We start from the raw sequence: 19,872 nt of genomic DNA, 5'->3' as shown, positions 1-19,872 counted from the left end.
AAGACTAGGGAAGGCGGGGAGAGAAAGGGTAGGGAGGGGTAAGGAAGGGTAAGGGAAAGCAAGACTAGGGAAGGCGGGGAGAGAAAGGGTAGGGAGGGGTAAGGAAGGGTAAGGGAAAGCAAGACTAGGGAAGGCGGGGAGAGAAAGGGTAGGGAAGAGTAAGGAAGGGTAAGGGAAAGCAAGACTAGGGAAGGCGGGGAGAGAAAGGGTAGGGAAGAGTAAGGAAGAGTAAGGGAAAGCAAGACTAGGGAAGGCGGGGAGAGAAAGGGTAGGGAAGAGTAAGGAAGGGTAAGGGAAAGCAAGACTAGGGAAGGCGGGGAGAGAAAGGGTAGGGAAGAGTAAGGAAGGGTAAGGGAAAGCAAGACTAGGGAAGGCGGGGAGAGAAAGGGTAGGGAGGGGTAAGGAAGGGTCAGGGAAAGCAAGACTAGGGAAGGCGGGGAGTGAAGGGGTAGGGAAGAGTAAGGAAGGGTAAGGGAAAGCAAGACTAGGGAAGGCGGGGAGAGAAAGGGTAGGGAGGGGTAAGGAAGGGTAAGGGAAAGCAAGACTAGGGAAGGCGGGGAGTGAAGGGGTAGGGAAGAGTAAGGAAGGGTAAGGGAAAGCAAGACTAGGGAAGGCGGGGAGAGAAAGGGTAGGGAGGGGTAAGGAAGGGTAAGGGAAAGCAAGACTAGGGAAGGCGGGGAGAGAAAGGGTAGGGAAGAGTAAGGAAGGGTAAGGGAAAGCAAGACTAGGGAAGGCGGGGAGAGAAAGGGTAGGGAAGAGTAAGGAAGGGTAAGGGAAAGCAAGACTAGGGAAGGCGGGGAGAGAAAGGGTAGGGAAGAGTAAGGAAGGGTAAGGGAAAGCAAGACTAGGGAAGGCGGGGAGAGAAAGGGTAGGGAGGGGTAAGGAAGGGTCAGGGAAAGCAAGACTAGGGAAGGCGGGGAGTGAAGGGGTAGGGAAGAGTAAGGAAGGGTAAGGGAAAGCAAGACTAGGGAAGGCGGGGAGAGAAAGGGTAGGGAGGGGTAAGGAAGGGTAAGGGAAAGCAAGACTAGGGAAGGCGGGGAGTGAAGGGGTAGGGAAGAGTAAGGAAGGGTAAGGGAAAGCAAGACTAGGGAAGGCGGGGAGAGAAAGGGTAGGGAGGGGTAAGGAAGGGTAAGGGAAAGCAAGACTAGGGAAGGCGGGGAGAGAAAGGGTAGGGAAGAGTAAGGAAGGGTAAGGGAAAGCAAGACTAGGGAAGGCGGGGAGAGAAAGGGTAGGGAAGAGTAAGGAAGGGTAAGGGAAAGCAAGCCTAGGGAAGGCGGGGAGTGAAGGGGTAGGGAAGAGTAAGGAAGGGTAAGGGAAAGCAAGACTAGGGAAGACGGGGAGAGAAAGGGTAGGGAGGGGTAAGGAAGGGTAAGGGAAAGCAAGACTAGGGAAGGCGGGGAGAGAAAGGGTAGGGAAGAGTAAGGAAGGGTAAGGGAAAGCAAGACTAGGGAAGGCGGGGAGTGAAGGGGTAGGGAAGAGTAAGGAAGGGTAAGGGAAAGCAAGACTAGGGAAGGCGGGGAGAGAAAGGGTAGGGAGGGGTAAGGAAGGATAAGGGAAAGCAAGACTAGGGAAGGCGGGGAGTGAAGGGGTAGGGAAGAGTAAGGAAGGGTAAGGGAAAGCAAGACTAGGGAAGGCGGGGAGAGAAAGGGTAGGGAGGGGTAAGGAAGGGTCAGGGAAAGCAAGACTAGGGAAGGCGGGGAGTGAAGGGGTAGGGAAGAGTAAGGAAGGGTAAGGGAAAGCAAGACTAGGGAAGGCGGGGAGAGAAAGGGTAGGGAGGGGTAAGGAAGGGTAAGGGAAAGCAAGACTAGGGAAGGCGGGGAGTGAAGGGGTAGGGAAGAGTAAGGAAGGGTAAGGGAAAGCAAGACTAGGGAAGGCGGGGAGAGAAAGGGTAGGGAGGGGTAAGGAAGGGTAAGGGAAAGCAAGACTAGGGAAGGCGGGGAGAGAAAGGGTAGGGAAGAGTAAGGAAGGGTAAGGGAAAGCAAGACTAGGGAAGGCGGGGAGAGAAAGGGTAGGGAAGAGTAAGGAAGGGTAAGGGAAAGCAAGACTAGGGAAGGCGGGGAGTGAAGGGGTAGGGAAGAGTAAGGAAGGGTAAGGGAAAGCAAGACTAGGGAAGACGGGGAGAGAAAGGGTAGGGAGGGGTAAGGAAGGGTAAGGGAAAGCAAGACTAGGGAAGGCGGGGAGAGAAAGGGTAGGGAAGAGTAAGGAAGGGTAAGGGAAAGCAAGACTAGGGAAGGCGGGGAGTGAAGGGGTAGGGAAGAGTAAGGAAGGGTAAGGGAAAGCAAGACTAGGGAAGGCGGGGAGAGAAAGGGTAGGGAGGGGTAAGGAAGGGTAAGGGAAAGCAAGACTAGGGAAGGCGGGGAGAGAAAGGGTAGGGAGGGGTAAGGAAGGGTAAGGGAAAGCAAGACTAGGGAAGGCGGGGAGTGAAGGGGTAGGGAAGAGTAAGGAAGGGTAAGGGAAAGCAAGACTAGGGAAGGCGGGGAGAGAAAGGGTAGGGAAGAGTAAGGAAGGGTAAGGGAAAGCAAGACTAGGGAAGGCGGGGAGAGAAAGGGTAGGGAAGAGTAAGGAAGGGTAAGGGAAAGCAAGACTAGGGAAGGCGGGGAGAGAAAGGGTAGGGAAGAGTAAGGAAGGGTAAGGGAAAGCAAGACTAGGGAAGGCGGGGAGAGAAAGGGTAGGGAAGAGTAAGGAAGGGTAAGGGAAAGCAAGACTAGGGAAGGCGGGGAGAGAAAGGGTAGGGAAGAGTAAGGAAGGGTAAGGGAAAGCAAGACTAGGGAAGGCGGGGAGAGAAAGGGTAGGGAAGAGTAAGGAAGGGTAAGGGAAAGCAAGACTAGGGAAGGCGGGGAGAGAAAGGGTAGGGAAGAGTAAGGAAGGGTAAGGGAAAGCAAGACTAGGGAAGGCGGGGAGAGAAAGGGTAGGGAAGAGTAAGGAAGGGTAAGGGAAAGCAAGACTAGGGAAGGCGGGGAGAGAAAGGGTAGGGAAGAGTAAGGAAGGGTAAGGGAAAGCAAGACTAGGGAAGGCGGGGAGAGAAAGGGTAGGGAAGAGTAAGGAAGGGTAAGGGAAAGCAAGACTAGGGAAGGCGGGGAGAGAAAGGGTAGGGAGGGGTAAGGAAGGGTAAGGGAAAGCAAGACTAGGGAAGGCGGGGAGAGAAAGGGTAGGGAGGGGTAAGGAAGGGTAAGGGAAAGCAAGACTAGGGAAGGCGGGGAGAGAAAGGGTAGGGAAGAGTAAGGAAGGGTAAGGGAAAGCAAGACTAGGGAAGGCGGGGAGAGAAAGGGTAGGGAAGAGTAAGGAAGGGTAAGGGAAAGCAAGACTAGGGAAGGCGGGGAGAGAAAGGGTAGGGAAGAGTAAGGAAGGGTAAGGGAAAGCAAGACTAGGGAAGGCGGGGAGAGAAAGGGTAGGGAAGAGTAAGGAAGGGTAAGGGAAAGCAAGACTAGGGAAGGCGGGGAGAGAAAGGGTAGGGAGGGGTAAGGAAGGGTAAGGGAAAGCAAGACTAGGGAAGGCGGGGAGAGAAAGGGTAGGGAGGGGTGAGGAAGGGTAAGGGAAAGCAAGACTAGGGAAGGCGGGGAGAGAAAGGGTAGGGAGGGGTGAGGAAGGGTAAGGGAAAGCAAGACTAGGGAAGGCGGGGAGAGAAAGGGTAGGGAAGAGTAAGGAAGGGTAAGGGAAAGCAAGACTAGGGAAGGCGGGGAGAGAAAGGGTAGGGAAGAGTAAGGAAGGGTAAGGGAAAGCAAGACTAGGGAAGGCGGGGAGAGAAAGGGTAGGGAAGAGTAAGGAAGGGTAAGGGAAAGCAAGACTAGGGAAGGCGGGGAGAGAAAGGGTAGGGAAGAGTAAGGAAGGGTAAGGGAAAGCAAGACTAGGGAAGGCGGGGAGAGAAAGGGTAGGGAAGAGTAAGGAAGGGTAAGGGAAAGCAAGACTAGGGAAGGCGGGGAGAGAAAGGGTAGGGAGGGGTAAGGAAGGGTAAGGGAAAGCAAGACTAGGGAAGGCGGGGAGAGAAAGGGTAGGGAGGGGTAAGGAAGGGTAAGGGAAAGCAAGACTAGGGAAGGCGGGGAGAGAAAGGGTAGGGAAGAGTAAGGAAGGGTAAGGGAAAGCAAGACTAGGGAAGGCGGGGAGAGAAAGGGTAGGGAAGAGTAAGGAAGGGTAAGGGAAAGCAAGACTAGGGAAGGCGGGGAGAGAAAGGGTAGGGAAGAGTAAGGAAGGGTAAGGGAAAGCAAGACTAGGGAAGGCGGGGAGAGAATGGGTAGGGAAGAGTAAGGAAGGGTAAGGGAAAGCAAGACTAGGGAAGGCGGGGAGAGAAAGGGTAGGGAAGGGTAAGGAAGGGTAAGGGAAAGGAAGACTAGGGAAGGTGGGGAAAGGAAGGGTAGGGAAGGGTAAGGAAGGGTAGGGGGAAGCAAGAGTAGGGAAGATGGGGAGAGAAAGGGTAGGGAAGCAAAGGGAAAAGGGTAGGAGAGTGTAGGGCAGGAAAGAGACAAGAAGGGTAGGGTAGGTCAAAGAATACAACTTTTAGCAAGTAAACTACACCACAAGTGAATGAATGTGTGTTACCTTGCCCGGATGACCACAAACTGAAAGACTGGGAACAAATCGTCCAGAGACACTAGTTTTCTCTCTCCTTGCCAGAATGAACTAACGTCCTAACCAAGCAATTATAACAAATTACTTTAGTGAATGCTGCAACACACAAAAGGTTTCAGTGCATCTAACAAGTACGAAATTAAGGACAGGGGAATTAAGGGAAGTGAAAATTAGAAATTTTAACTGCAATTCTGGAAAGTGTTCGCAACAAGAGTAAACAAGAATACAACCTACTTTATTTATCTGTTCAAAAGTTGTCTTTAGGACTCCAAGCTTCTCCATTGGACTAAATTTTGTACTGTAAGGAAAGTAATACATCTGGTTTATTAGTAAATAATAGATAATGAATGAAATAGTAGATATTGAAGTAGGAAAAAAATTACCTAATCTGTTGAAGGGATTCCACAGCACTGATGTAATGCTCAGGCTCTCTGTTTTCCAGTTTCACCTAATAAACAACAACCCAAAACATAAATTGGTAACAAATTGGTGACTGAACGAACATCTTGCAACAAGAGAACGCCCGAGACTACAGAAATGACCGCGCAGCATTACAGAATTTTACAGCGGTCAAACGCACAAATGTAACGGCACTTTTGGTTTGTGCAGCCTTGGAGTTCGTTAGAGTTTGAACCCGAAATGAATAAGACTTTTGAACGAAAAAGTTATAAGACTAGCGGAGGTATCAAATTACGAGCCCGTATACCTGAACAAAATGGCAACTGAACGAACAAAGTGGCAACTGAAGACACCGAACACTTGATTATGAAAGGCGACAATAAACATACTGCTACACGCCAATGACAAATTAGAAATAGAAGCTGGGACTACAGCTGGTTCTTTTCCTAGATAACTGAGACGCTAACTTAACCTTTTTATACATTTTAATTGTAAATATCTTTAACTTTGTACATACATTTAGTGTCTACACGTAATCACTGTTTTGTCTATTTATTCTTTAGTCGGATTTAGTTTTAGTAGGTTTTGTAATTTATTGGCTAGTAACAGATGAAGAGCCCTTTTTTGTATGGATATTCTGTTAATAAACCATTATTATTATTATTATTATTATTACTATTATTATCATTACCATTAATATTATCATCATTACTATCATCATCATCATCATCATCATCATCAAAACGACTTTAGACAAACAGACAGATAGCCAGATAGATAGGCCGACAGGCAGATGGAAAGACACACAAACAGGAAGACAAAAAGACAAGCAGACAGATAGGCAGGCATTTAAGCAGGCACACAGTCAGACAGACCGACAGACAGACAGACGGACAGACAGACAGGCAGGCAGGCAGACAGACAGACAGGCAGGCAGACAGACAGACAGGCAGGCAGGCAGACAGACAGGCAGGCAGGCAGACAGACAGACAGACAGACAGGCAGGCAGACAGACAACAGACGAAACTAGCGTGCTATCAAACAAAGACAATAGAAGGAGATAAAACTTTGTTACACGTAGACTTACCAATCGCTTCCTTAGCTGAACACAAAAACTACACCATGTTACAGCAAAACACATTATGTCAAAACTTACTAATCAGGTGGGCAGGTAACTGCCATAAAAGCTTAATCAAAGACAACTCCACAAGACAAACTACAGCTATACCCTGGTTAAACAAGGCATGATCATGAAAAATATTATGACGATTATACCTCGTTTGAGCGACTACCAATATCTTGTTCGTTTGTCAGCCAAAACTCCCTGAGAAACAAAATGATTATTTTACTTTATAATTATGTTGAAATCCCAGGAATTTTATAACAGCTATGGTGTCAACAATAAGTAGAAATATTTAATACCTTAACACTATATAATAATCCTCATTTTCACAATCATCAACCACAAATTAAATTCGTCAAGCAATTGTTTAAGCGCTTATGTTATGGACAGCACATCTTGAAAAATAAGCCAAGTATTCCCAATAGGAAAAAAGATAGCAGCTGTACATTTTACCATAATTACACGCGAACCTTACACAGCTGCCCTTAAAGTACAAGGAAAGCAATAGTTTTGCAATATTCGTCCCTGTACTTACGACATACTGTATGCTAGGTTTGAAGATGTTAGAACTTTTCTGTACGTTTTTATAAGCGTTGCTCAAGTTTTCGTGCGCTGAGAATTATGGGTAAACGTACCAGTCGCCATCTTTTCTCCTAGGGAGGATTCCCCCTGTGAATACAACTACCTTGAAGAATACAACTTTTAATACTTTGACGAATACAACTACCTTGGTTACCTACAAGCGCGTCTTGGCCATTCGCTGGTCGTCTTGTTTTGTCTATTTTAAGTTTACTAATATGTTTTTCACGTCTTATTATAGACATGGAAAACTTTATATGACATTATATGACTTAGAAAATTACTTCACTGTGATTGGCTGAGAGCAGGCCAATTTATCGTTAATTCTTAATTTGCACTGCAAATTAACGTGCGCCTGTTCGCAATTTTCTCAGTCATATAGCTGGTGTAGCCCAAGGATATGAAATTGCCCCAGTTATTTTGATCTGCTTTGCATGTTTGTGAACTTCGCATCGCATGCGATTTAAGTGCAGAAACAAGGGATCGTGACAAAAAAGCACATAGTGATCTGAACTATGATTGGACAGAAAACGATACTCATCAACCTCCACTTTACCAGATCGCGAAAATCGAAAGACGTGGGAATAATAGAAGCAAAACTCTAACTTATTAATTCTGTACTGATCCGCATTAAATGTCTCTGGAGTGTTGACAGATTGTGTCGATGACGCGTCCATCGCGATGTCTGAAAATGTTAAAGCTTAAGCTTCAATTCATGTTTGGATGAAAAGGAATAGATCGCAGCATATATGGAACTAGCGAGTTCTACGGTTTTCGTTTGTTTTAATTATTCTACAAGCTTTAATAACGATGATTTCTCTTCATTTAAGAATTCGACCAAGGAGACGAGACTGCTAAGAAATGACATACCAAGTTAAAAATTAAGATGTCAAAATTAATCGTCCAGATTTACAAACTTTCACATACTGCACTAAGAACAAAAGCAAGAGTTGTAAAAGTCAAGCACGATCTCCTTCACATCGTTTTACATATAAATCAGAGTAAAGCACAACCACTAATCATTCTGACTGGAATCCACGCGAAAAAGGACAGCTCGACGTCCTCGTGTTGTTCGTGACGCAATGCACTCTGGTAAAATGTGGCACAGCGTACTCTGGTTAAATGCCATGTGGTAAAAAGTGATGAATTCAAGAATTCGTAGCCCCTTCTATATATTCTTCTTAAATCCTGATTATGCAATTTGCGTCACTTACTCAGGTTTCAAAAGGTCGAGTGCAAGCATGCATAACAAATTTCTATTGCTCAGACGTTCTGTTCCTTAAAACTCAGAGAAATAATCACATACAAGTTCTCTTTTTTCCATTTCTCTTTCGCATTAGCCCATTCTTACTATCCAGACGTATTTAAATATAAACTACTCTCTCTGTGAGGTAATCGTTTCACCTCCAAGTCGAATATAATAATTTGGCAAAAAGGTCTAACAGGAAGTGAAGAAGTGATCAAGTGAATCTCCCATCTATGCCTACAATTCGGATTTTCCACGTTAAAAAGGGTAATGTTCTGACATTTTGTTAACATAAATGGGGAAAACCCAATTTTCAGTTATGACAAGTGCTCCATTGTTCACGATCAGAAAATGCTTGAACAGCCAATCAATGTAATAGATTACAGCCACTGCTTCCTTATGGCTTTTAGACAAGGATGTCACTGGTAATGAACGCATATGAATTTGCAAAACTATTGACTCATTGAAAATCATGTCAGGTTCTCTGAAAATGTCTTAAAGAAAAACTTAAATAAACCTTTGCATTAAAATATCTTGGTGGGAGGCGCGGTGGCCTCATGGTTAGTGCGCTCGTCTCCGGATCGAGCGGTCCGGGTTCGAGCCCTGGCCGGGGACATTGTGTTGTGTTCTTGGGCAAGACACTCTACTCTCACAGTGCCTCTCTCCACCCAGGTGTATAAATGGGTGCCGGCGAACTTAACGCTGGGGGTAACCCTGCGATGGACTAGCATCCCATACAGAGGGGAGTAGAAATACTCCTAGTCGCTTCATGCTACAGAAACCGGGATAAGCTCCGGCCTGGTGGGCCACTTGGCTCGTATGCAGACTTTTACCTTATTAAAATATCTCCTGCTTAAGTTTCTTGTCTTTCTTACCTTTGCATTCCCACATACGTCATTAGTGCCCAGTCAGAGCGCTTGTTCAGCTGTTGGATTCGTTCCCAGTATGCACTGTCGGCTCGCTCGTTATCTAATGCATACAATGTGAACAGTGGTGGAAAGAGTCTGGGAAAGAGCAGGGGGTGCATCACCATGCTGCTTGTTAAACTTTCTTCTGTACCGTGATTGGCTACCCCTGAAACTGTGTCTGTATGTAAAAGAACATATTCTTCATTGGGTAGCTCAGGGAATAGAAGCCTGCAAAGATAAGCAAAGAGCATTACTTGACTTGACCTTGCAGGTTAAATTAGTACTCTTAGAGGAGCCACGGTTTGCGCATATCGAAAAGTTTAGCCTCAATTTTTCAAATTCGTCATTTGTAATCTGTGTTAATCTTCTCCATCGTTAGCCAACCTTGTTCCTTTATGGTTTATCATTATCCCTTTGGTGTTTTTCTATCTTTTTAAGCTGTTATTTTCAGGTTTCCTACCGTTTAAATGTAATTTTGTATGTGGCCAAAATAACTCAAAATACCGCGACTGAGCCCCTTTAAAGACTATTATCCAGTTTCCTCCCCGCATATGAGGTCTAATGTGACACCTAGTCACAGAAGAGATAGATAACAGCAAGAGAATCACAAGCAAACCACAACAGCAGCAGCAACAAGCACAAAGGCTGTGCGCTTTAATACTTGGTACATTTCTTTGCCGTTCTCCACAAAACAAAAGCATGAAATGACCATGATTCATGTATTTTCCCTTACTTCTTCGCCTTCTTTGATATTGAAATATCAAAGAAGGCATCCTCACAGCGTTGCAGATTTTCCTTCGCTTTGTAAAGAAAACAGAAACAAATCCTCCTCGAAATATTCACGGAAGAAGTGGGTACCATGTCTAAAAATAACTTAACACGGATTACCTTGGGTATAAAGCCTATATGGGGGATTAATTCTCTAACCATGGTGAGCTCTTGGTAACAGGTATTACACAAACACACAACAGACCATCGCCCATTGTCTCTTGCGATAATGGTATCATTTGTCACGTAACTCGCATAGAACTTCAGTGGGGCATTTAGTGTACATGAATGGTCGATAAAAAGCATTTTTGGCGGTTTTCCTAGTTTGGGTGGGCAAGTACCTATTATCACTTTGCAATAAAATGATGGAGGCATGTCTCGAGTTTATTTCACACAGTATTATAAACGGTGAAGAAATTTATTAATGTGAAACCTCTACTGATCTGATGAGTGTAAAACTTTAACTTGCTTAATGATTATTCATAGCATTTGCGTACAGTGAAAATACAAACACACTAGATATAAAAAAAATACAAGTAACGTACAATTTACTACAAGACATTAAAACACACATTATGACCGTGACATCACAACACGCTTATAAAACGACGATAACAAAACAAAGTACCCCAACAGGTAAAGTGTAACAGTAAGTTGCAATTCTTAAACACCAGTGTAACATAAAACAATACGAATATCTTACCGCACCATGTTGTATACCCTTTCAACAAAAGATTTGACCTCAGCTACAGCGTGAGCCAGCAGCCTCCTGTGAGTGCCCATACCAACATAACTGGCTCGAAACACATCAATCAAGCCATTTATAAGTTGTCCCAAAGGGTGCTGCTTTACGTCAAATGCCTGCAGAAGGAAACAGAATGCAGGTTACTTAGTGGAATCTTAAATTCACTATTTCAGGACTTATTTTGAATTGTATAGTATTGTACCAAAAAGAGGTGCTATCTATGAATCAAAGCAAAGACAAACTTCAGGTACTGGGCGTTGAATTTAATAAACAATTAAATGAGCTTGAGATTTTTAACGATAAGGACTATCATCAACTATCACTTCACAGAAATCTCGAGCTCATAATCTAATTGTTAAATAGTAAATGATAACTCAGCTAGTCATATTGCAGCATTTGCAGTAGTATACGAGTAGAACTCCATTAAATTAGCTCTTGTTACAGAATGAGTCCAAAAAAATTACCCACCAATCTACTTTTACCTTTAGCTACCTTTAGCTTATAGACTGTATGACGTTTACCTGTCTTACTGGGAACAGCTCCATTGAAGTTCTTATAAACAAAGCTACTGATCGAATTATCAAAATCAAACCTTGATAAAACTAGGCTTGATATTAAACTTCTTGAGGTGAAGGAAATTCTTTTGCTGTACATCATAACCAAGCAGACCTCTGGGATTAACCTAATTACAACTATTAAGAGTGTACTGAATGCTGCTACGTCCAGAGGCTTTTAATTCACAAATAAATAACTCATGCACGCCTTGCGTGTCTATGTTTGGTACAGCCACCACCAACAATTAGCCATCAGGACTTACACAGCAACATTACATTGATACATACACACTTTCCATTATATCCTCGCCAAGCTTACCTTTGTTAGATAAAGATGCAATTTCTGCAAGTCCACAGTGTTTTTGGCAGTTTGTGCCATCTCATTGTTGATGTTCAACAATTCTTGGATAATTTCCTGCTCACCGCGTGACAGTTTAGAGTCAAGCTTGCTTTTTAAGGCAGCTGATATAGACTGCCACACAACTGTCAAGTCAGGATCCCGGTCACCACAACAACCAAGGGCTTGACGGCACTGGGAAAATAATGACACCCACTTCTTTTCAGGTGGAATGGTGTATTTGGTGTTTGTCATGGTAGATCTGTGAATGTAAAAAGAAAATTAAAATACCTCATACAGTAGGTATCATTACAGAACTGTGAAATAGCATACCTCCTTTTGGTTTACAACTGAAATATATGTGATACATAATAAGAGAAACACATTGATGGAAAAAGAGACCAGATGTCACAAGAAAACACAACATAACAATGTTAATGTTGAACAGGTATATTATTTTCAAAGGCATGAGGAGGACCACAGAATCTTAAGAACAAGAAACCACACGTGTCACACAAAGTAATGCTAGCAGAGACCTTGGTGAATTGCTGGCTTTGCCTGTTGCTTCTAACTTATGAAATGTGCCATTAATTCGTATTCCATTTCCCCATTGGCCAGTAAATGTACCGTCTATGTAATCTCCATTTGGCATAGTAAGCACTCCCTGAAAAAAAAAAAAAAAAAAACTTTAGCTGTTTATTGAAATGTTCAGATAACAATATTTCAGTATTTAGAGTGGAAGAGTATTTAAACAAGCCAAAATGTCAATGCACTATGAAAACTGTGAGTTGTCAAAATATTGTTACTTGGAATATATATACAGATTTTAAAACATACCTTGCCAGACAACAAACATTCCCCAACAAATTCTCCTTCAAATTTTGTGTTATCATCACACAGTAGAACACCATCACCCTAACAAATAAAGGAAATAATTTAATGGTATCCACGAAAGAAACATTTAGCTCAATCGCAACTATGAAAGAAGAACAAAAGTTAACAGGCATGATCTATATTCCAATTTAAGAGACAGAGGAGGAGATAGCAGTTGACACTGCAGTCTGGTTTTGAGAATTGTGAAGGACCTCTGAGTATCGTAGCACCTATACCTCTCCTGAATAAGATTCTTCAGTATAAAATCAAAGATTACCTTAACTGACAAATTATCAATGCATGTATTTGTTACCAAAGCCAAATTGGGAAAACAGACAAAAAGGTTAGTGTTAAGAAGACAGTTCCGAAGTGGCGTGACGCGCGAATTGCGCGCATGCGCACGGAAACATTTTGAATTTAAGGACAGTGTCTACTAAATACAAAGGTTTCTGCGCCAGGGTAGGACCACACGGAAAAAGTAGATCTTTGCAAGGGCTATTGGAATCCACAAAGAAAAGGGGGGGGGGGGGTAGCCACGCATTTTTTCGAGATAATTAGCCTTGAATCTCAACAAAAATGCTGACATCAGCATTTTTCTGAAAAAAGAAGGAGAGGATATTTCTTCACAGCTTCCTTTAGAATTTGCCTTTACATACAGAAAAGCAAACACATTTATAAAGATCTGAAAACTACATGGAAAATGGTAACAAAAACCATTTTTGGTATGTTTTTAAAATAACAAAATTGTTGCAACAGCACTTTTAGCTTCTCTGACAGCCTTCCTCTGTTTCAACTAAAATACAGTCCAAATATCTTTTGCTCACACCCAAAAACTAATCAAGTGCAGAATAGGCTTGCCACTTCCATTTCATAACATAAAATATAGGGGTAACCACGCGTTTTTTAAAGTTATTGATCCTTTTTGAAACTTTTTACGGTGCCCGTTACATTTTTCCTGTCACCTCCCCAGTTAGTAAAACATTTGCGTATCTCCCACTTGTTTTGCGCGCGCACTACGCCATCTGCAGGTACATGTTTACAGTTGGATTTCAGTATAATTTTCGACAGATAACAGCTAGTTTTTCAGCTGGAAGACGTTAACAGTCCGTGGTTAGCGATATGCCGCCGTTCTGGTGTTCCTGGTTTAAGTACAGGTTCATTAAACTTGATTTGGTCACACTAAGAAAATTTTGCTTTCAATTTAGTCGTCTTTAGTCATGTACTTGGTAGCGAAGTTGATTGCGTCATGTCAACCCTGCGCGCGCGTGACGCTTAAACCATGCCTTGCGTGATGCGCAGAACATGTGCGCACTAACAAAAGTAGGCACCGTCCTTAAGTTACGCGTACGAGGCGTACGAAACATTTTGAATTTAAGTTACGCGTACGTTAGTTGCGCGTACAAATTTAAGTTGCGCGGACGTTTATCGGCAGAGTTTAAGACAGTTTCCAGTGAGCAGTTGTTGTGCCTTTTAGAGAGTTTTGTGTCATTTAGAGTTTACCGTTTTACCGATTTTGAAGTGTTTTGGTCGAGTAGCGTTTCCGTTTATCGCTCACGAACGGTTGGACTCTACAAGGCATATATAGGTTTCTAAATAATCAAGGTGGCTGATAACAGTTTCCAGCGCTTTCCTGCTCAAAATTGGGCTGAGCAATACTTCCACTCTTTATTAGGTGATGCTACAGTGTAAGTGAATATGTGAAAGATGAAGTATTCGAAATGCGGGGAAAGATATAAAGACATCTATTATCATCGCAGTTATGTACACAACTTACCCGTGTTTAAGTAAACCTTAAATGAACCAAACATCAGCCCAAAAACTCGCACTCGACTTATACACAAGTCATACACAGAGCCGACCAGGCAGTCCCAGAACTATTACTCAATTAGACCAAATCCTGAAATTTTCTTTTTCAGTCTTTAGTTTCAGAGCTGCTTAAGTTGCACACATAACTGCAATAATCATCCATGCCTTTATATATGTGATGTTACAATTTTGTAAAATCACACAAATGCCCTATACTGTAATGAATAGGTTGAGGTCATCTTCATAGTGGAGCTCCGGCGGCCCGAAGGGCTGCCAAGCGGAGCCCCATACTCGTATAGGAAAGAAAAGGAAACCCATGAGTTGATTTTCTCATGGTTATCATGGCTAGCGGTATTGCTCGTGGACGCGTACGCACGACGACGACGACAACGGCGACGGCGGAGTTGCCCAACATGGCGGCCATACTCCAAATAATAGGTTGACAGAGACATGCAGCCTTGGTTTACCGTGTACATCCTTGATATTGAACATCCATGTTATGATCAATTGACACCTGTCAAAACAAAGTATCCGCTGACCAGTATCACATGACCATATCGCGGGCTCAAGTTTACAGCTCCTCGAGGTCACGTGTTTTTTGAAGTTGACTGCTGACCGAGTGCTTCGATTGGATCGCGGGCTCGTATTGGGTTAGCTTGTTGGAAACAGGGCAGGATTGTTCGGAAGCCGGTTTACGCTAACCCAGGATTAAAAGTTAATCGAATTATAACTTTTTCTTCAATTCAAATGCTTTTTGCTGTTTTTTTTATTTTTGTATATGGTGATTATTAAAACTGAAAACAGAAGGCCAAACAATATACAGAAACCTCACCACAAAGTTAGAAAACTCAAATCAAAATTCGATCTTTCTCTGGGTTAGCTTAATCGGGCTTTGAACAACCCGGCCCAGGAGCTACGCTTTTAGGCTGGCCTAAATCTATATATTAGCAATAATACAACCCTTGATTTTAGCTCTAAGCGCTCGCTGATAACTAAAAAACAAGCATAGTGACCCCAATTTACTTGGAAAATGACCTTGGCATTTCGAGTGTTGGTATGACAGCTAATTTCACTATTTTGTTTTTGCTCCTTCCTTCATGTTTTTTTTTTCATGTTATCTTCCAAACAAAATAGAAGATGATGTCCCTGCATTTTCGGAGAAAACAGTGTACATTTGAGGTCTAGAAAAACTGCTGACTGCACTTGCGTTCTGCTTGTGTAGCCAATAGCAGTTTTTCTAGAACCTAAGAATGCATTTTTCTTAAAGAACATGGAACGCATTAACGCAATCGTCTATTTAGTAAATAATAGCGTTTTTTCAAATTACTCCACTACCTCCCCATAAGGGCTACCCTCCCTACAATAGCCAGTTTGCTTTTTCCTTAAGGTGGCTGTTGTGGAGAGGTCCTGCTGTACGTATATTGATCGATCAGAGTATATGTGATGGAAAGAGCTGGAAACTGTTGTCAGCCACCTTTAGCTGGAGTACATACGCTGAGTTTGTTCTGTGCAAAGATTCCTTGGTTGTAGATTCCATCAAGTGTTACAAGCAATCCTGGACCGTGACGACAGTCTGCTTCCCACATGCCCATATACTTCTCTCCTCTACAAACACAAATGCAATATTTTCCACCTTTTCTAGAAATTGTAGGAAATCATCGATATGACTTAAGGCAACACTTTGGTTCAAAGTTGCCAAAGCTATCAAACTGATCAAAATTTACACCCATTTTCGTTGCACAGTGGAATCCCGATTTCTCGAACCCTCATTTTTTTTACCTTCCAATAACTGAAACCAAAAGTCGTTTCTCCTCCTCAGTCAAACGCTGTAATTAATTTTACCTCCGATTTCTCGAACTATTCGATTTTTCGAACCAATTTTCGTTTCCCTTGGAGGTTCGAAAAATCGGGATTCCACTGTATATCATTTTCCAAAGAAGAAAAAAATCTGAAAGAAGTATGTAATGCAAGAATTATGCAATGGTCACTACAATTACAAAATGTTTATGACCCAACAGCGAGCGAGGCAATGATAAGTTTTTATTAAAAAAACTTTGACTGACTACTGTAGGTTCACCTGCATTCCTTTTTCAATTTACCTACAGATCAAAAAGATGAAGAAAGCAGCATAATCACAGATTACGACAACTTCAGAAATATGACATCTCTGAGTGTGGGTGGGACATTTGATTCACCCTTTGACCCTTCACTCGTTCCATAGCTTCCTGTTAATGTTTTAATGATTCCACTGACTAGTGCATCAAAATATCACAGTTGCTGGCAGACCACTTGCTGAGGTGGAGGGATACAGCCCACCAAGGGTTTTGCGTTAGTGGAAATATTCATTTAGACAGTGGACAATGTGTGTGTTTTTTAAACTTAAAGCTCAAGCTGGTCAGCCAGTTCAGTGGAAGCTGAATAGCAGGCATCTCTAGACAGGTTCTGATCAGTCGATTCATCGATCAACTACATGCCGGAGACACAGGCTACAGATACAGACTCACACTACTTGGGATTTTCAATTTTCACGCCTGGCTAGCCATTCTCAATATTCCCAGCCACGGTCTTTTCACCATGGTGACTGTAATCAAATAGTTAGCACTTTCCATGGTTGGACGGTGACATTGAAATTGTGAGTTTGACAAGGTAAAAGAGCTATTGTTTTCTTGGGTAAGAGTTACTGCCTTAGGTGAAGCTGATTCACAAACAGACTAAAGTGGCTTTCATGCTCAAGCAAGTGTACTGAAGCAACACCCCACTATGTACTCAACATTGCCTGTAAAGTGCACGCTATCATTGACTTTAAATCCTAGATACAAAAAGATGCTGAATTCTTGCGTACTGAAGGGTTGAGTTAGGAGTACCCATGCATATTGCCCAATGAGACCAGATACACATCACAGCAGCACTCAAAAACAACATGTAAATGGACTAGAGTTACCTGAGGATGTCATCTAAAACTCCGTAACCAGATCTCTTGTCACGAAACCATTCTCCAATATAAAGTGAGGAAGATGTGCCAGATTTCATACTTCCATGGCCAGAACGCTGACTATCACACCAGTGACCCACATATATGTCACCACTGGAAAAACTGCAACAACAAGGGTAACAATCACGCAATTTTTAAGAGTAATCCTTTTAAGACAACACTAGTGACAAAGTTACCATGACCTATATCTTTTCCTGTGCTGTGGAAGTAAAGTTAGACAGCATCTATACACCATTCCTAGTACTGTTGCAGGTAACTGCCATTGAGGTAGCCCATTCATAAACATAGGAAGTCAGTGTTAGATCTTATAAGGAAAATGAGTAATGCAAGTCTATCTTAACATTTTTTGATGGCTGAAAAAAAATGGCTGAAAACATCTCTTTATTGATCTTTTTCTGCAGAAATACAATAGAATGAAAATGAAAATATTCAGACCCCATATAACCAGTGTAACTTTATATGTGAGTGTGGCACTTGCTTAATAGAAAAGAGTCTGTTGCCCGTTTTAACAGTTGCTCTTATCATTAGTATTCTTATCAGTATTATTAATACTTTTAATATGTATTTCGCAGTGAACTGAAATCCCACATGACAGGACTAGAAAAATTGTTCATTTATTTTACTTATTTTCAGGCTATGACTGGATTTAATACGTGATGATCTGGGGCAGATTTGTTCTTTCGTTATCTCTACATGATCTTCAGCTTATCTTTGTAAACAAAAGGAAAGGAACGTGCCATTTGTTTCAGCACTCATACATTGGGGAGGAGTGTGTGATAAGCCATTAGAACGCCTATGGAGGATGCTATCACACAGCCAGCTAGAGTTGCAGTTTAGTCTGCAAGCATTTTCACTTACAAGTGAATAGAGTATTGTTTTCCCGAAACCCTCAATGTTCCCCGAGGCTTGTGTTTGTTGCAAATTTAAAGCATGCTCTGATTGGCTAATTCTAAGGCATTATTCTCCTGTAATGTCCATGGGCTGAGCAATAGCAAGATTAAGCACAAAAAAGAAGGAAAAAAGAGTAAAAAACAATTACAAAAATTGGTTTGATGGGGAGATAAGACTGAACGGAATGAAACAAGTTAATATTAAGTTGGAAGTCGATTCCAGAACTCCATTTGGAAGCCAGTCAATTTTTCTCTTATCAGATGCAAAAAGCCATTATTTTATCTCCCAACTAGTGTGCATAGCAGGAAAACAATGATCCATGCAGGGCAGCAAAACTTGGGCAGCACAAAACATAGTGTTTGGAATCTTCAATAGCAATATCACACAGAGCATAAACAGATGATACAGAGCAATTTCTCTTACAAAAGGTCAGAATTTAAGGCACTAAAACTAAGCACATCCCCAGTATAAAATGAATAGTTACAAGATGGAAATTTCACGCATTTAAAAACATTGTGCCCAGAACTACTGGGTGAAGAGGACAGAGGAACCTCAGAGGCCAGGGAAGACTGATCCACAACTGAGTTGTTTAAAAAAGAAAAGATTTCTTATGCCTTTCAGTCTGAGCATGAGATGAACAGAGATCATCATCAGAGCGACGACTACAGCATGACCTCTCACTAACAAAAGTAGGACAAGAATTGCATAATAAGTGGGCAAGGGCTACTTGTATTTATATTGGTTCTTACTTATGATCTATTAGAGGACAGAGATGGTATCAGTAACAGTTTGTTTTGTTTGTTTATTATATAAAACACATAGATTCCATGCAGATGCTATCATGCATCTGTTCAGTAACAGATTACAGAAGACGGCAAAATGTGGTGAGAACATCAGTGACACACTCGCCTAATGGCTTGTGTGCCACTTCTTTGTTCTTACCACATTTTGACATCACCTGTGATCTTTTGCTCAACAGACGCCTCGCAACATGGAGTCTGTTTGTTAAATAGGTCACATCAATTTGTATTGGTTTGAATGAAATGTTCGAATTAAACACAGACAAGTAGCCTTTCCCTCATATTCAGTGAGCTATTCTGAATAATAAGACTGTAGACTTTCATGAAGCACTTAAGGTGGCTTGTAACAGTTTTTACGAGATTCGGTAGCACGCGCTACATTTGCCTGCCAGAGGTCAGTATTAGTCACGCATGCAAAAATGATGCAAGTAGCCCTAAGAAAAAACGACAAAAAACTTCAACACTTGAAACGCATTGAATCACTTTGGTGTATTTAATGATAGTCCCAAACTGCTTTCAAACATGGGACCGAAAAACTATAACAAAAAAAAGGTCAATAAATAACAGGAAAAAGAGTTCCAATTCACTCTTGCTTTCTCACACACGATACATGGCATGCGCAATTCAATTCCCGTCCAAGGTTGTAAAAGCCAGTCTTGATTGAGGATTGCTTGAAAACCTACAGTTGATTTGTAGAGGTGAATTGCATTTAGAGCCAAAATTGAAAAAAAAGCTGTGAGACAGATTTTGAGCTATTTGTGACATGGGCATATTTCACATTTTCTTAGTTTGCAGAAAATCTGTCTTAGAGATCTTTTTGTTTCAATTTGCATGAATGATTAATCAGAGCCATTTTCTAATTTCTGACATTTTGAGGTGGGGTCATATGGGTAGATTTTGAGAAGAGTGTCATTTAACCTACTAGTGGTCAGTGTCTGCTTAGGAGTTCAGTCGTTCATTTTGGCCATTTTTTGACTTTTAAATTGTTCAGGTTTCACATAGAATGGTAAAAGACTTATGCAAACAGTAAATAGAGAAAGGAAACACATATTGGAACATTTTTCAAAAATAGACAAAAACTGCAAATAAATGATTTGCTTGATGCCCTTGCATATGCAGTACAAGCAGTCAAAACCGAGCTGTCTTATCAAAATGACGAAATAAGCAAAAATAAAGACAATACTAAAGTTGCTTTGGGTTCTTCTAATGCTTAACTCGAGAAATCTGGTCTGATACGACAAGGAACTGCATATTTTGTTGCAAATGACACAACTATCTTCCTATGTGG

The 19,872-nt window shown here is 42.2% G+C and overlaps 2 protein-coding genes across 2 annotated transcripts in view; one reads left to right on the top strand and one right to left on the bottom strand.

Moving 5' to 3' along the window:
- The window catches only part of LOC145469933 (alsin-like), a 69,319-nt gene that overhangs the window by 10,160 nt on the left and 39,287 nt on the right, over positions 1-19,872 (bottom strand). The window contains exons 20-30 of the mRNA XM_081453753.1: positions 16,843-16,995; positions 15,395-15,506; positions 12,060-12,137; positions 11,759-11,886; positions 11,205-11,484; positions 10,290-10,447; positions 8,786-9,046; positions 6,238-6,286; positions 4,947-5,011; positions 4,798-4,861; positions 4,534-4,622 (exon numbers count right to left, since the gene is read on the bottom strand). Of these exons, the coding sequence (XP_081309879.1) occupies positions 4,534-4,622; positions 4,798-4,861; positions 4,947-5,011; positions 6,238-6,286; positions 8,786-9,046; positions 10,290-10,447; positions 11,205-11,484; positions 11,759-11,886; positions 12,060-12,137; positions 15,395-15,506; positions 16,843-16,995 (1,437 nt within the window). The remainder of the gene's footprint in view (positions 1-4,533; positions 4,623-4,797; positions 4,862-4,946; positions 5,012-6,237; positions 6,287-8,785; positions 9,047-10,289; positions 10,448-11,204; positions 11,485-11,758; positions 11,887-12,059; positions 12,138-15,394; positions 15,507-16,842; positions 16,996-19,872) is intronic.
- The window catches only part of LOC145470011 (uncharacterized), a 130,968-nt gene that overhangs the window by 83,429 nt on the left and 27,667 nt on the right, over positions 1-19,872 (top strand). The window lies entirely within an intron of this gene.

The sequence above is a fragment of the Orbicella franksi genome, chromosome 15 (assembly GCF_964199315.1).
Source record: "Orbicella franksi chromosome 15, jaOrbFran1.1, whole genome shotgun sequence".
Classification (NCBI taxonomy): domain Eukaryota; kingdom Metazoa; phylum Cnidaria; class Anthozoa; order Scleractinia; family Merulinidae; genus Orbicella; species Orbicella franksi.
The sequence above is the reverse complement of the archived record's forward strand: the minus strand, read 5'-3'. Positions and strand labels throughout refer to the sequence as shown.